The sequence below is a fragment of the Poecilia formosa genome, unplaced genomic scaffold (genome assembly GCF_000485575.1).
Source record: "Poecilia formosa unplaced genomic scaffold, Poecilia_formosa-5.1.2 Scaffold78, whole genome shotgun sequence".
In the NCBI taxonomy this organism is placed as follows: domain Eukaryota; kingdom Metazoa; phylum Chordata; class Actinopteri; order Cyprinodontiformes; family Poeciliidae; genus Poecilia; species Poecilia formosa.
The window spans coordinates 1847490-1860437 of record NW_006800017.1 but is presented as its reverse complement, the minus strand read 5'-3'; the positions used below and the strand labels follow the sequence as shown (position 1 = coordinate 1860437).

Genomic DNA, 12948 nt, shown 5'->3' with positions numbered 1-12948 from the left:
TCTGCTTCTCCGTGACCCTTTTTAAAAGACCAGCAATCAACAGGGCACTACTCAGCTGAGAAAGAAGGGTTGCAACACAAAGATCTTAATTATATCAGTCCCTCAATGACAGCTGCTTCAAAAACCTAATCAGTCTGTTACCCGATTCAATCTCAGGACCGGTCAGAAGATTACACACTCGTCATGAACACGAATGTCATTTTGATTTGGGGTTAAAGGAGATGCATTTGAACCATTCTTCTTACAGGGTGGACTGATAAATACATCATGCAAGCATAGAGATTTTTATCAACAACAATTAGGTGTATAAGTAATCCACCTGAAGAAATTGAAATGAATTATTCCACAAATAAGGTATGGGTAAAAATTTAGAATTACACCAGTATTATGTATTGAACAAGTGTACATAGATGCATTAAATGCTTGCAGAACAGCGCTTTTTTATTTATTTTTTATTTTTTGGAAATGGCAGCTACTAGAAAGAAGTTACATGAATTGATCAAATCTTAAATTAAACTTTTTTTTCAGATGACATTTAGCTTGTCAGCTTGGGAAGCTATAGATTGTAGCTTTGGCACATCATAAATCACAACACAAGATTAAGGTTTTGGAGTGAACTAGTCAAAGTCTGTGCTTAAGTATGGTTGAGATGTGGTTATTGTAGCTATTCATACCAAAAGTATATCCAATGTGCCTGATTTAATTAAAACCAATTTGCAAAGAGAAAGAGGAGTGGGTCAAAATTCTGGAGTTCAAAAAAAAGAAATTGGTTTAAGTGGCAGCTACTTTTTCACAATAAGCACATTGTTTTTGAGACTTTTCTGGTAATAAACAGAATCATTAACCCCAAGAAAGACTTAATCTGTAAAGGGGCAATTTTTTTTACACTATTGTATATTGTCTGTATTGTCCAATTGTAGCTGTACATAAAAAGGTTTTTAGTGATCACAGGATACATAGCAATCCCACGTCTTTTATATTTGCATTCTGATCTTAATTATTTGTCTTTTTCTTATGAAAGTCAATAAAAACAGTCAAATTAAACTACAAATGAGGCACAAGAACAGGTTCAATGCGATTTCCTCCGATACTGACAAATAGTAATATGTAGGTGCATGTCCCTTTAATTACGGTACCTTTAAACACTGTTATTCAATTCAACTACATTTCCCAAAGTACTCCACAAGAATGTGGAAGTTTGTCATATTCAGGTCAACCAATCAGATATTCACACACGTGAGCGCGTACTTCGAAATGGCGTTCTCCTGTCCAATGAATTTCTAGAATTTTACAATTTATATTGTATAACCAATCGGTGCTATCGTTCTTCAATGTGACCAATCAGCATGTCGCGTCGTTGCGTAGAGGCGTCATCATTCTCCTCCAATCAAACTGAACGCAGCGTTTAAACCGTGTGCGCGGGCGGTCCTAGGGCGCTTTAGGGGCGGGTCCAAACCAGGACGCGTGCTAGAATTTGAATTCAGGAAAGCTGCTAGTAACTTGTTTAGATATTAGTCAGCTACAGCAGCTTCACATTAGCTGTAACGTTTTATAAGTATTAATCTATGTAGAAATAACCATATCCCTGGTTTACGTCTAAATAATATTAGCTTCTACAATCGTAACGTTTAAACATCTGCTTAGTCTTGCATCTACATCCTGCTAAGAAGAGACCAGTCTACTTGCAATGAAAGCGGGCGGTAAGTAATTATTCTTATTTTCAGTTGTCTTACTTAACAACAACAGATAGTAACACACAAAATAACTGTTTAAAGATAGTATTTAATCGTCTTAGCTTCCGAGAATTCACTGGTTGCATGCTCATATCTTACTTGAAATAGTGATCGATTACTTCTGGACTTTGCAGTAACTTCAGGTCAAAATATAAATGTTTAAAAGAAACAATCCCATGCCCCTTTTAGAAATGTTATGTTCTTATTGTAGTAGCTGCTGCAAACTAGATTCGGAGTTTAAACTTTGTGAAACTAAGTGATAATCCAACTTTACTGGACGACGGGAGGGAAATTTGGGCGCTCACTTGATTTGCCTTCTCCCATACAGCAGCTTAGTTCCCCTTCGTTAGATTGGTCCTAAGTGCAGAAAATAAACTTAAGAAAAACGTTTTGTTTCAGGTAATAATTAAATCAACATTTGTACTTTTATTTTAAAAAGTTTAAGTAGTTTTGGATGTGTTTTAGGTTACCTTAATGGTCCCCCTGGGGGTGACTTACTCGGGAACAATTTAGTAGGGTGACTTTCACTGTAAAGTTACAGGAAATTAATATTTTTATTATACTGCAAAAGTAGGATTAATTGCTATGTTAAAAAAAAACAACCTTCAACCATATATTTTATTTATATTTTCAACTGAAGACACTTTTTCAGTATAATTTCACCCAATTTTGAATATCCTAATACAATACAACTGTCATGTCAAGTGAAAAGTGTGCTTTTTCTCTCTTAGATGTTCAAAAGTGACATTTACTTCCAATGTGTACTTGGTAGTATATCTCTAAAGTGTACTTATAACACTTCACCACTGTTCTTTTTAAACATTATGCCCATAGTAGACATGAACTACTATATGCTCCCTGTCTGATAACCTTATGTAAAAAGTAATTCTATTATATTGAGGTATTGGCACCAATTCGTATTTATTTTGTTCATTGAATAAGATGAGAGTTCTAGCTACAAAAGGAAAAGCAGTATAAATTGTAATATGTCGCTCATGTTTTTTTTTTAATTGTTATTAATTCACTTTACTTGTACATCACCAAATGACAAGAAATGTAACTTTGGAGTACTCAATGCATAAATCCAGATTTATTTCAGATCAGTTGTCATTAGATTTGTAAAGAACGCTTGTTGCACTGTTCATTTAGAATGTCTGTTCACAGTTTGCTAGCAGGCTGCAGACTGCTTTAAATGAAGTGTAAATATTGGCTTGCCATTAGAGTGAGAATTTGTGTGCCAAATTTGCACTAAGATGTGAAGTGCTTGTTCACGTTGTGAAGTAAATGGATCTGTTTGCCTGGTCTTGGATGGGGAAAAAACCGGTCATTAAAAGATTTTTTTGCATAACTTTCTTAATTCTAGTTGTCCACTGCCGTTGTTCAAAATGCTACTCGGTTCCGGCTCGGAAGCGGGTTCGTAAGCGATTGTCCACCCTAACTCTTCTATCGCTACCGGAGGAAATTCTTCTCTATGTGCTCCAGTGTCTCTCTGCAGAGGACCTCCTGTCTGTCAGAGCGGTAAGTTGAACAACTCGTGACCCATATTTGACGTCTCTTGTTGTTGATGGGGTCTAAAATCCTTTGGTATGTGTTGTAGGTTCATTCACAGCTGCGGGATATTGTTGACAGCCACAACAGTGTATGGGCCAGAGTCAGTTTCAGAGACACATGGCCATCTCCTAACGTTTTATGGCTGTTTGAAAGGTACAGATCCTTCTTCTGGATAAAAAAAAAAGCATAATTATAATTGCTCTCCGGATGGATTTTTAGCTAAAATTATTCACTGATTCCAGGGCTGCTGAGAAAGGGAACTTTGAAGCTGCTGTGAAACTTGGGATTGCCTATTTGTACAATGAGGGACGTAAGTACAGCAGTTTTTCCCTCCTACACTTTAAATGTCTGCTTAAAACATCATGTTAGTTGAATGGACGTCAACGATAGGCGCAAGTCCTCTTGACGAAATGATTGCAGCTCTTCACTCTTACCATCTCTCCCCTCCAGCTTTGTTGAGCGATGAAGGGCGAGCGGATGTATGTGGCCGAAAAGCCTCCCACTTCTTCAGCTTGGCGGAGAGCCTGCTCTCTCCCAAAGCGGATCCCTTCACTTGGGTTTTCATCCGTCCTCCGTGGTCGCCCACTGGCAGCTGCTGCAAGGCCGTGGTGTTCGATCACCTAAAGGCTGAGTGTGAAAGCAACATGGTAAGTTCCGCTGCTGGCAGTTCAGAGGAAACGAGTGTGAAAGCTGGCGTTTGGGTGATGCAGTAAACGCACACAGATTGATATAGATATTTTTTCCCCCCATTTCTCCGCAGGAAAAGAGGGGCCCTTTGTTGCACTGCTTGGCCCGAGTTTTGCTCCTGTTTGAAGTGAGTAAGCATCTCAGATATTTTCTTTCTTTCTTTTTTTTGTTATTCTCTTAACAAAATGTAAATGCGCCTGCCCTTGTCACAAGTCAACCAGGAACGCAGGCCAAACGGCTGCCTTTCTTCTCTTTATGCAACTGTTACTCAAAGCCCCCAAGTGGGCTCCGTTGTTTGACAGCATGACACATCAGGAGACTTTGTGTTAGCCAGAAACAATATGTGTCAGGCGCCGTTATTCAGCCGCTTTCTCAGGAGCGCGAGAACAAAGCGCTCCTCTCCAAATACGTGCCGTGAACATCTGGATCTGTGCTGCCTGTTTTTCCAGGAGGAAGAGAAGCGATCGGATGCCGTAGCCATGCTGGAGGAGTCGTCGCGGGCCGGCTGTCTGCAGAGTTCATACTTGCTGTGGGAGCACAGCAGGAAAGCGGCTGTGAGTTTGGTTCCGTCTTCAGTAGAACCCTGGAGCGACTGCTAGATTTACACTGCCCTTGCAAAAGTATTCAGACCACTGTAGCGTAGCTCTCCAGGGCCTGCAGAGGTCCACAGCTCAGGTGGAAGAAAAACCTATGAGCTGTGTGTTACATAAACTCATAGTAAGGTTGTTTTTACTAAATGCCAGTGAAATATATTTAAATTTGAATATGACAAAATGTGCAAAAGTCTTTGGTTAGTAATACTTTTAAGGCATTGGCTTTCAAGGAAGCTTTTTAAACTACATAAAGGGATAAATGAGGCTAAACGTGTTTTTTTTCTATCTTTTTTTGTTTTTTTTTGTTTTGTTTTTCTTTTCCTTTTTAATTCAGATGTCCGACCCTGGAAGGTATCTTCAATGTGTGCGAACCCTCAGGGACTACGCCGGCAAAGGATGCTGGGAAGCACAGGTGATCAAAGGGCTTTAAATGCATCGTGGTTTGTTGTGTCACTGTCGGTTTTTTCCCTTTGCTCCTCAAAAGTTTCCTTTGACACCATTCAGTCTCTCTTTTGTTTTGGCTCCTCCATTTTGAAAATTCCTGTTGAAACATTTATCATACTGTGTCAAAAAGGGCCTGACAGATGCTGACAGGATTTAGTTCCCCCCCCAATTCATCCCAGTGAATCATAATGATATGACTCATCTAAATCACACTTATTACAGCAGTAAACCCAAGCCAGATTGTCATCATGGTGCAGCAGAGTTCAACAAGCTGTCAAGATCTCTAAAGCTGTTCTGAAACACGTTTTAACGTTTGGTCTCCTTTGTTCCTCTCAGTTGTCTCTGGCTAAAGTGTGCAGCAGTGGGAATCCATTGGGTTTGGAGTCCAAGGCCTGCTCGGAGATTGTGGCGCAGATCTTCAGTCCCTCCAACTCGGTGCATCAACACAGCACTCAGGGTGTCCTCAGACGAGGCATCAAGGACACCATGAGGTACGAGGAGACAAGAATTTCACTTGACCTCGTATGATGGAGGTTAAAATTCTTGTTTACATTTTTGCCAATAGCAGATTCTCGGTGGCACCTGTCCAATTTGCCAAAAATGCACAAAACCACTAAAAGATTCGTCATGTTTTTTTTTTAATTTTTTTTTTTTTAGTCACTTTATAACAGCCAGCTTTAATGTGTGTTTTGGATTTTATGTGATGGAACAACACTAAGCAGTGCGTAATTATGAAGTCTCATCTGAAGGTTTGACACCAGGGATACAGAGACTGAATTCTTACCCATTTCCCTGGACATGGTACCTCAACCTCTCTCTGACTGGATGGAGGCCTTCAGTGAATATCAGTTTAAGTCTGGCCATAAATGCATGACTTTCTTTAGGTCAGGGCTTTGACTAGGCCATTTTAGCACATGAATTTGGTTTGATCTTAACCATTCTATCTCTGCAGCTCCTCCAGAGACATCATGTGCATCTTGTTGGTTATTTTAGGGGACCTATACCCCTCCTATATAAGGACACAGGATGAAGGGGATCCACTGTTTTGTGTTGATCTATAGCACTAAATCATAGCAACAGTGAAATTTGTGGTTGGCAAAATGTGGTAATTGAAGGAACGGAAATACTTTATAGGTTTTGTGTTCTTTCCATACAGCTGAAATAATAAAAAAAATGAATAGATATGTCATCGAATGGAGCATAAGAAATAATTACTTCCTTGTTTTCCTGTGGCTGCAGGTACATTCTGGTGGACTGGCTCGTGGAGGTGGCCACTATGAAGGATTTCTCCAGCCAGACGCTGCATGTGACTGTGGGCTGTGTTGACCGATACCTGGCCCTGCGTTCTGTCCCAAAGGCCCGCCTTCAGCTTCTAGGAATTGCCTGCATGGTGGTTTGTACACGGTGAGGGCCTTCACACTTCAAAGTGTTTTATTGTATTGTTTTGTTTTTTTCTCCAAAATTACAAGGGACATTGTAGTTTGGCTCATAATCCTGCCAAACTGAACATGTTTATATTTACTTTTAGATATATTAGCAAAGAAATCCTGACTATACGCGAGGCCGTTTGGCTGACAGATAACACCTACAAATATGAAGACCTGGTGCGAATGATGGGGGAGGTTGTGTCTGTGCTGGAGGGAAAGATAAGGGTGAGTGTTGCTGACTGTCTAACTGCTGCTGCTCTTTAGATTAGTATTCTATTGTAGAGGTAGTAATTAAATGTCCTTCTCTCCCCCATCAGAGCCCCACGCTGCTGGACTACGGGGAGGTGCTGCTGTTCCTGCTCCCCCTGGAGAGGCGCTCCTCTCACCTCTTCAGCTATGTCTGCGAGCTGTCGCTGCTTTACTCTGCTCTCACCACGCCGCCTCCCGCCAAGCTGGCCTGCGCTGCACTGCTCCTCACAAGGGCACTGCATCACTATGGTAATAACACCCTCTCTTTAACACAAGCATATAATGCAAGAGTGAAGTTTCTGCTTAACTTAACTTGACTTGCCTGCTGCTCTGCAGGTCCCGTCTGGCCCACCCTGCTGAAGGACTACACAGGCTTTACCGAGGAGGACCTCGTTCCTCTCGCTGTGCTGCTCTATGTTAAGTGGTGAGTGCACCGGTGTGTGTCTGTGTGTGTGTGTATTTTGATTGGATTAGCCAATCCAATCAAGTTTTGTCAAAAAAAAAAAACTTGGCAAGCAAACTCGGGAGGATTAAAGACAATTCTTGTTGCAAAGGTTGAGAAATGAATTACATTGAGATGATTACATTTAAAAATATATTGTATCTATATCTTTATCACTGCCTCTTGATTTTAGCATTCTGTCTTACTATTTTATTTTTTAACCAACCAACTTGCTCACTCAGATTCAAAACCAACAATTTCACTTTTTATTTTTTTTAAATGTCTTCCTTGAATATGGGTTGAATTTTCTGATTTGTGGATCCAACTACCACAGCAGTTTTGTAGTTTATATTTTCTACTACATTGTTAAATGTGCAGAAAGTTACAAAAATAGTAAAAAAAAAAAAAAGGAAAAAAAAGTACAGATTTAAGTCTCAAAACTTTAACAGTTGGAAACAAACACAAAAGAAACTTGGGTATGTGCACTGCTGATGAGGTGGCTAAAAGAAAACCTTTAAAAAGGACAAAATGTGATTGTTTTTAAAATATTTCTGGTTGTAAAAAAACAGGCCGTCATGATTTGTGAAACTATTGAAGCACAATAGTAAAAGTGCATCTTGCAATCTACTTGTTGTCACACTGTCTTAACTTCTACGGCTGTGTAATTTTATCAATTCTATAGTTATCAATATTTTTTCCCCTCAAAATATTGATTTTTCAAAAAATCTTAATGTATTGATTTGAATCGCATCAAATCGTATTGTTTGGTGATTATTGTGATATTGTATCGTGAGTAGAATATCACTTAGCATATTGTGAGATTAGTGTATCGCTACAGCCCTATTGACTACTCAAAACAGATAGCCTGAGATGCTATAGCTCACAAAGTGGTGGGGACATCGCAAAGAAAACAAAAAGGAAAAACATGGAATTATTGTAAATGTAATCGCCATGGAGATGTTCAGGAACTTTATTACAATTTCTGCTGATATCACAGCAAAGTTAATATTTATTTTAACAACAGGACTAATTGTTGCTTTTCTGTTTCAAATTAGGAAGTCTTATCAGTGTTTTCTGTTCTGTAAAAAAAGAGAAAAAAAAAAGCTTTTTTTTTTTTTTAAAGCGTCTTTACTGATTGCAAAACAGTGTGAAAGAAACCCACGTTCTGAAGTGGAAACAGCTCTTAAAAACACTGCGGCCCACTTTCTGTTTCATTGCTGTCCCATGACTCACACATGACCATCACCTAACTGTTCTCCTTCTCCATGAAGAAAGTTAACAGGAATTGATTAGTCGTGGGTCTGGCTGTTCTCAGCTTGCCCACGTTGATTAGAGAAATAGGATGTCAAACTTATCCGTGTAGAAGAGAAGCGGATGCCCATTTTGGCATTAAAGCAAATATGTAGCACAGAGCTACAATGTCATAAAAATGGTGGGAGGCATCGCTGGTTGAGAAACGTGCCTCAGTCTGAGTCACTTTGATAGGTGTGCAGCCTATCAATGGCCCAATCCTCAAATGGACAACTGAGATTTGTCCTGAAGAGTTGATTATACTGTTGAAGCAAGCGAAGTGCTTTCAGCTTAGTTATTTTTTATTTTTTCTCTTTCTGTTTATTCCCTCGCTCCCATCTGTCCTCAGTTTCAGTCAAGATGTGCCCAAAGACTACAGGCACGTGTCTCTAACTGGAGTCAAACAGCGCTTTGAAGATGAGGCCTATCAGCAGATCAGCAAGGAGAAGGTACCCAATTAATTTTTTTTCTCTTAGTTTTCTAAACCTGAATGGTTATTGATTTCTGAATTATTCTCTTCCACAAGGTTATGGATTTTAAAGAGCTCTGCCAGATCTTGGAGATCCCTGAAGTTGTGCCTCAGATGGAGCCACCTAGTCCAACTAGTGGTCAACCAGCTGACATCCACACCTTCCTGGCTTCTCCATCGAACACTAGCAAAAGGTAAGGCAGAGTCCAATCTGGCAAATTTCAGCTTTGAGCTTGCCAATGAGGACAAAATGTACTGTTCCTACAGCCTTAACATCTGCAAAGATTTATGTGACGGAGGGGTTTCTATTCAACAAACGTTATTTCAGTACAGACAGAAAAATATAGGTATTAATAGAAAAAAAAAACATTACAACATCTCTTCACCATTCTGGGTGAGCAGAAGAACTGTTCCTGGAACATACAGTTTACAAAACTACTAGAAGTCTTTTGAAGATGTGTAATTTTAAAACTCAATTAAGTTTCAGGTGGGAAAACCATATGCAATTGTTGTGTTGTGTAATACTACTCCACGGCACTAGGTGGAGCCGCTGACAAGAATGAATGAGAAACGGTAGGAAGAGTAGGAGAGATGATGTTAGTTGTACTTGCTGTGCTAACTTAAATAAATGCACCGAGTTATTCAAGAATGTGTTGTTTCTGCATTATTACAGTAATGTTTAAAAAGCTACAGTATATGACCATTGAAGAATCTGTTATTTGTGCAGTGAGAAACTACAGCTTCTGTCATGAGCCTGAATTCGCCAGTAGAAAAATGACCACTGTTCCTGCGCCACTTTTCTTGCTCAATTAGCAGTTCTCGTCGGGCCCGTGCCGTGACAAACAGCCTTGGTGAACCGTCCAGACGGTGTTTTTCTTAGTGCCATCTGCAAGAAGCTGCTGTGACTCACTGTAACCCCTCCACTCATCCACTGTCCCTGTCCACAGGAGACGGGATGATGGCGCACAGGCCCACCGAAGCGGCCTGGTAGTCACGCCCACAGCAGAGCTGTCCAATCAGGAAGAGATGCTGCTGGGAGACATCCTCGACTGGAGCCTGGACTCTTCCTGCTCTGGTTATGAGGGGGACCGTGAGGAAGACAGCGAGGCGGAGAAAGATGGGGATGGTGAGTATAAAATGGAGATGATCTCACTGCAAGGCCTCTGTGTAATGCATGTAAATGAAGTACTTTATATGCAGAGGAGCAGAATAATGCATCATCCCTTCTTTTAGTGGGACATTATTCCACTTGAAATGACTCTGGTTTGTTTTATCTCCATGCACTTTTTGTGTTAATGAAAGCTAAATTGAGTAATGATTTACACATTGTTTGAAGAAGTTTGCTTTCATCATTCTCCAAATCTAGATCAGTCTGGAAAACAAAAATGTTGTCATTATTTTTTCAGCTGCCATCATTTGGAAAGTAATAAATAACCTTTTTGTTTTTGGTTGTTGCAACACAAGTTATTGATTATTTTGATATTTAAGTTCAGACTGGTAAACACTTTGAAAGTGCTTTTCTGTTTTGTCCTCAACATTATTTTACTTATGAAGTTTATAATCAAACGTTCTGAGCTGAGTTCAGTTCATATGCCAAACAAGCCTCAAAGCCACAGCTGAAACCAGCATAATGTCTTGATTTGTGGAGATTAAAATTGTATGTTATCTTTAATTATTACACAAGTAAAACATTTTAAGCCTCGTTCTGTTTTTATTTTGATTATAATGGCCTATAGATGATGCAAATCCCAAATTCAAACAAATAAGCTTGAAATATTTCTGTCTTAATAAGTCAATACGAGTTTTACTTTTTTTTTAAATTATAGAATTATTTCATGATATTCCATTGTTTTGTCATACCCATATGTTTGGTTTTACCTGACCGTTTAGGTACAAACAGTTCCTCTACTGTGGAACATTTTTGAATCAACAATGTTTGGATTCATGCAAAGGGAACATCTTATGCTCGCTTTCATCACCAGTGATTTAGAATAATTTAATAACGGATAATTAAATACAAGTGGGCTGATGTTTTCATCTCATATGTTCTCAATGCGATAAAAATCTGGAGTCTGGAGAAGTATGTAATGAAGATTTGTTGGAACCATGGCTTGCCACAGCTTGTGCGGATTGTTTTGATCATATCTCTCTGGTATGTTGAACCAATTTCTTACTACTTTCAACAGTTTCCATGATGTATATCAAACTACACCCTCTGGCTGATGGGGACAATAAACTGGAGCACTGCCGAGCTCTGTCCAGCGACGATGACAGCTTCTGTGAAGCGGGGAGTGACGGGAGCAAGGACTGCCCAGGCCGAGAACCGTCTGCCTCATCCGCAGACCTCCACAGCTCAGGATACTCATCTGTCCAGAGCGTTAGCCCATCATCTACGTGCTCCTCGTCCTCCCTCGTGACCCGCACGTTCAGGACCTTTACCGCATCACTTGGCATGCCATCTGCCAACGCCCAGCCAGGTTTCCGCCTCTTGGTGCCCATGCAGAGGCCCCGGGGGACCTCCACCAGACAGGTGAAGAGGAAGAATGTAGCGGCGCATAGCGTAGGCGAGGTGGAAAGGGAAGACGAGGATTTGGAGGAGGATTTTTCAGCAGGCACAGGCTTCCTGAGCCTGTGAGTCTCCACGACCACATGCTGTTCACAGACCACTCGCTCAGCACCTGCAGCACTTTTAAATCGTCATCAATGTTCAACTGTCCTGCGAGTCTGAGCTGGTCATTCAACTGCTAGAAGATCAAAGACGAGAAGCATTTTAAGACTAGGCGAGGAAAAAGGAACCGCTCGGCTTTCCTTTTTGATCACATTTCAATTAGATGTTTACAGAAGCGGAGAAGTAGAAATGCCTCCCAGGAAACCATAATCAGCTCTAAAACCACTGGAATATCGGCTCGACTTTCCTCAGGAGCCCGACATACTGGCTGCCATTTCTTTGTGCAACAACCTATCTCAAATACCATTTGAAAAGAAACAAAAACCTCAATGATGTATGATTTTCGGGGGTAAAAAGTGTTCTTTGTTATTCAAAAGAAACAAACATAATTGTCATGTTTGTGGTTGTTTTTGGTTGCCATCACCTCTGTTATGCACTGCCTGTACTGTATTTGAGTTATAACTGAAGGTGACTACTGTTATTGAAAATATCTGCAACCGAAGCCTAAAAAGTACTTTTCTAATGACTTTTTTTTTTCCTGAGTTTTGTCGTCCTGCAGCTTTTCCAAAGGTACTGTGTTGTAATTAGTTTTCAAAAATAGAGCTGTGAAATCAGTCACTTACAGCCTTAAATGGCTTCAGTTCAGTTTTGCGCAAGCTGTGCTGTTGATGAATCATTTTGTTTACCTGTGGCACACTAATCCCATCAAGAGCCTCATACAGATGTTATCTTATTCACTAACATGCTGTGATGCTGAAGCAATAAAAAATAAAAATCAAGATACTTGCTGGATTTTTACGTTTTGAGAAGAGCTTTGAGGAAATGTGAAGTTTCCTCCACACTGAATCAAGTTTAGCACTTTTATCATCACATGTGTGCATAGGAATGTACCATTCTTCCTAATGTTTCTCTCAACATTCAGTATTGAATATTTTTTAATGAATGTGTTTCTTTATTTAACACGACACACTAGAAGAGAAACCTTACAGGGTTTTTGTGCCTCATTCAGGATACAGAAGACGTGCCGTCTAAATGACTGTGACTGACTGTACATACATTTTAAACTGTTACTCCAGACTGGTTGTATTCTTTTTTTAACAGTGTACATATTGTTATGTATAAATGGGAGGAAGACAAAGACCATGCCACTACTACTTGAAATTATATTTGACTTATTCCCAAAAAGATTTTCTTATTGTTTTTCTACAGTTCGGTGTTTTCTTTGATGTCCACATGTAATTTTTGTACCATGTTTGAATAAAAAAAAAGTCATTAAACTTTGCTTTTTTGGGCATCACTTTTATTACTTCAAATGTGTAAAAAAAAAAATAAAAATCACATGAAAACATTCTTATAACTCTTACCCAGGCAGATATACAATGCCACATTCTGTAT

General features: G+C 39.7%; 1 protein-coding gene across 1 annotated transcript; it reads left to right on the top strand.

The window, feature by feature from the left end:
* The first annotated feature begins 1409 nt into the window (after positions 1 to 1409).
* Positions 1410 to 12515, top strand: ccnf (cyclin F). Its single transcript, XM_007556379.2, has 17 exons — positions 1410 to 1700; positions 3097 to 3251; positions 3331 to 3437; positions 3527 to 3594; positions 3735 to 3931; positions 4045 to 4098; positions 4421 to 4525; positions 4899 to 4976; positions 5345 to 5499; positions 6248 to 6412; positions 6537 to 6660; positions 6753 to 6933; positions 7021 to 7108; positions 8766 to 8865; positions 8943 to 9079; positions 9833 to 10011; positions 11072 to 12515. The coding sequence occupies exons 1-17, from the start codon at positions 1688 to 1690 to the stop codon at positions 11518 to 11520; spliced, it is 2355 nt and encodes a 784-aa protein (XP_007556441.1). The 5' UTR covers positions 1410 to 1687; the 3' UTR covers positions 11521 to 12515.
* Positions 12516 to 12948: the final 433 nt, after the last annotated feature.

Coding starts and splice junctions, on each gene's coding strand:
- ccnf (XM_007556379.2), top strand. Junction 4,099..4,420: donor GAGTTTTGCTCCTGTTTGAA/GTGAGTAAGCAT, acceptor CTGTTTTTCCAG/GAGGAAGAGAAGCGATCGGA. Junction 9,080..9,832: donor CCATCGAACACTAGCAAAAG/GTAAGGCAGAGT, acceptor CCCTGTCCACAG/GAGACGGGATGATGGCGCAC.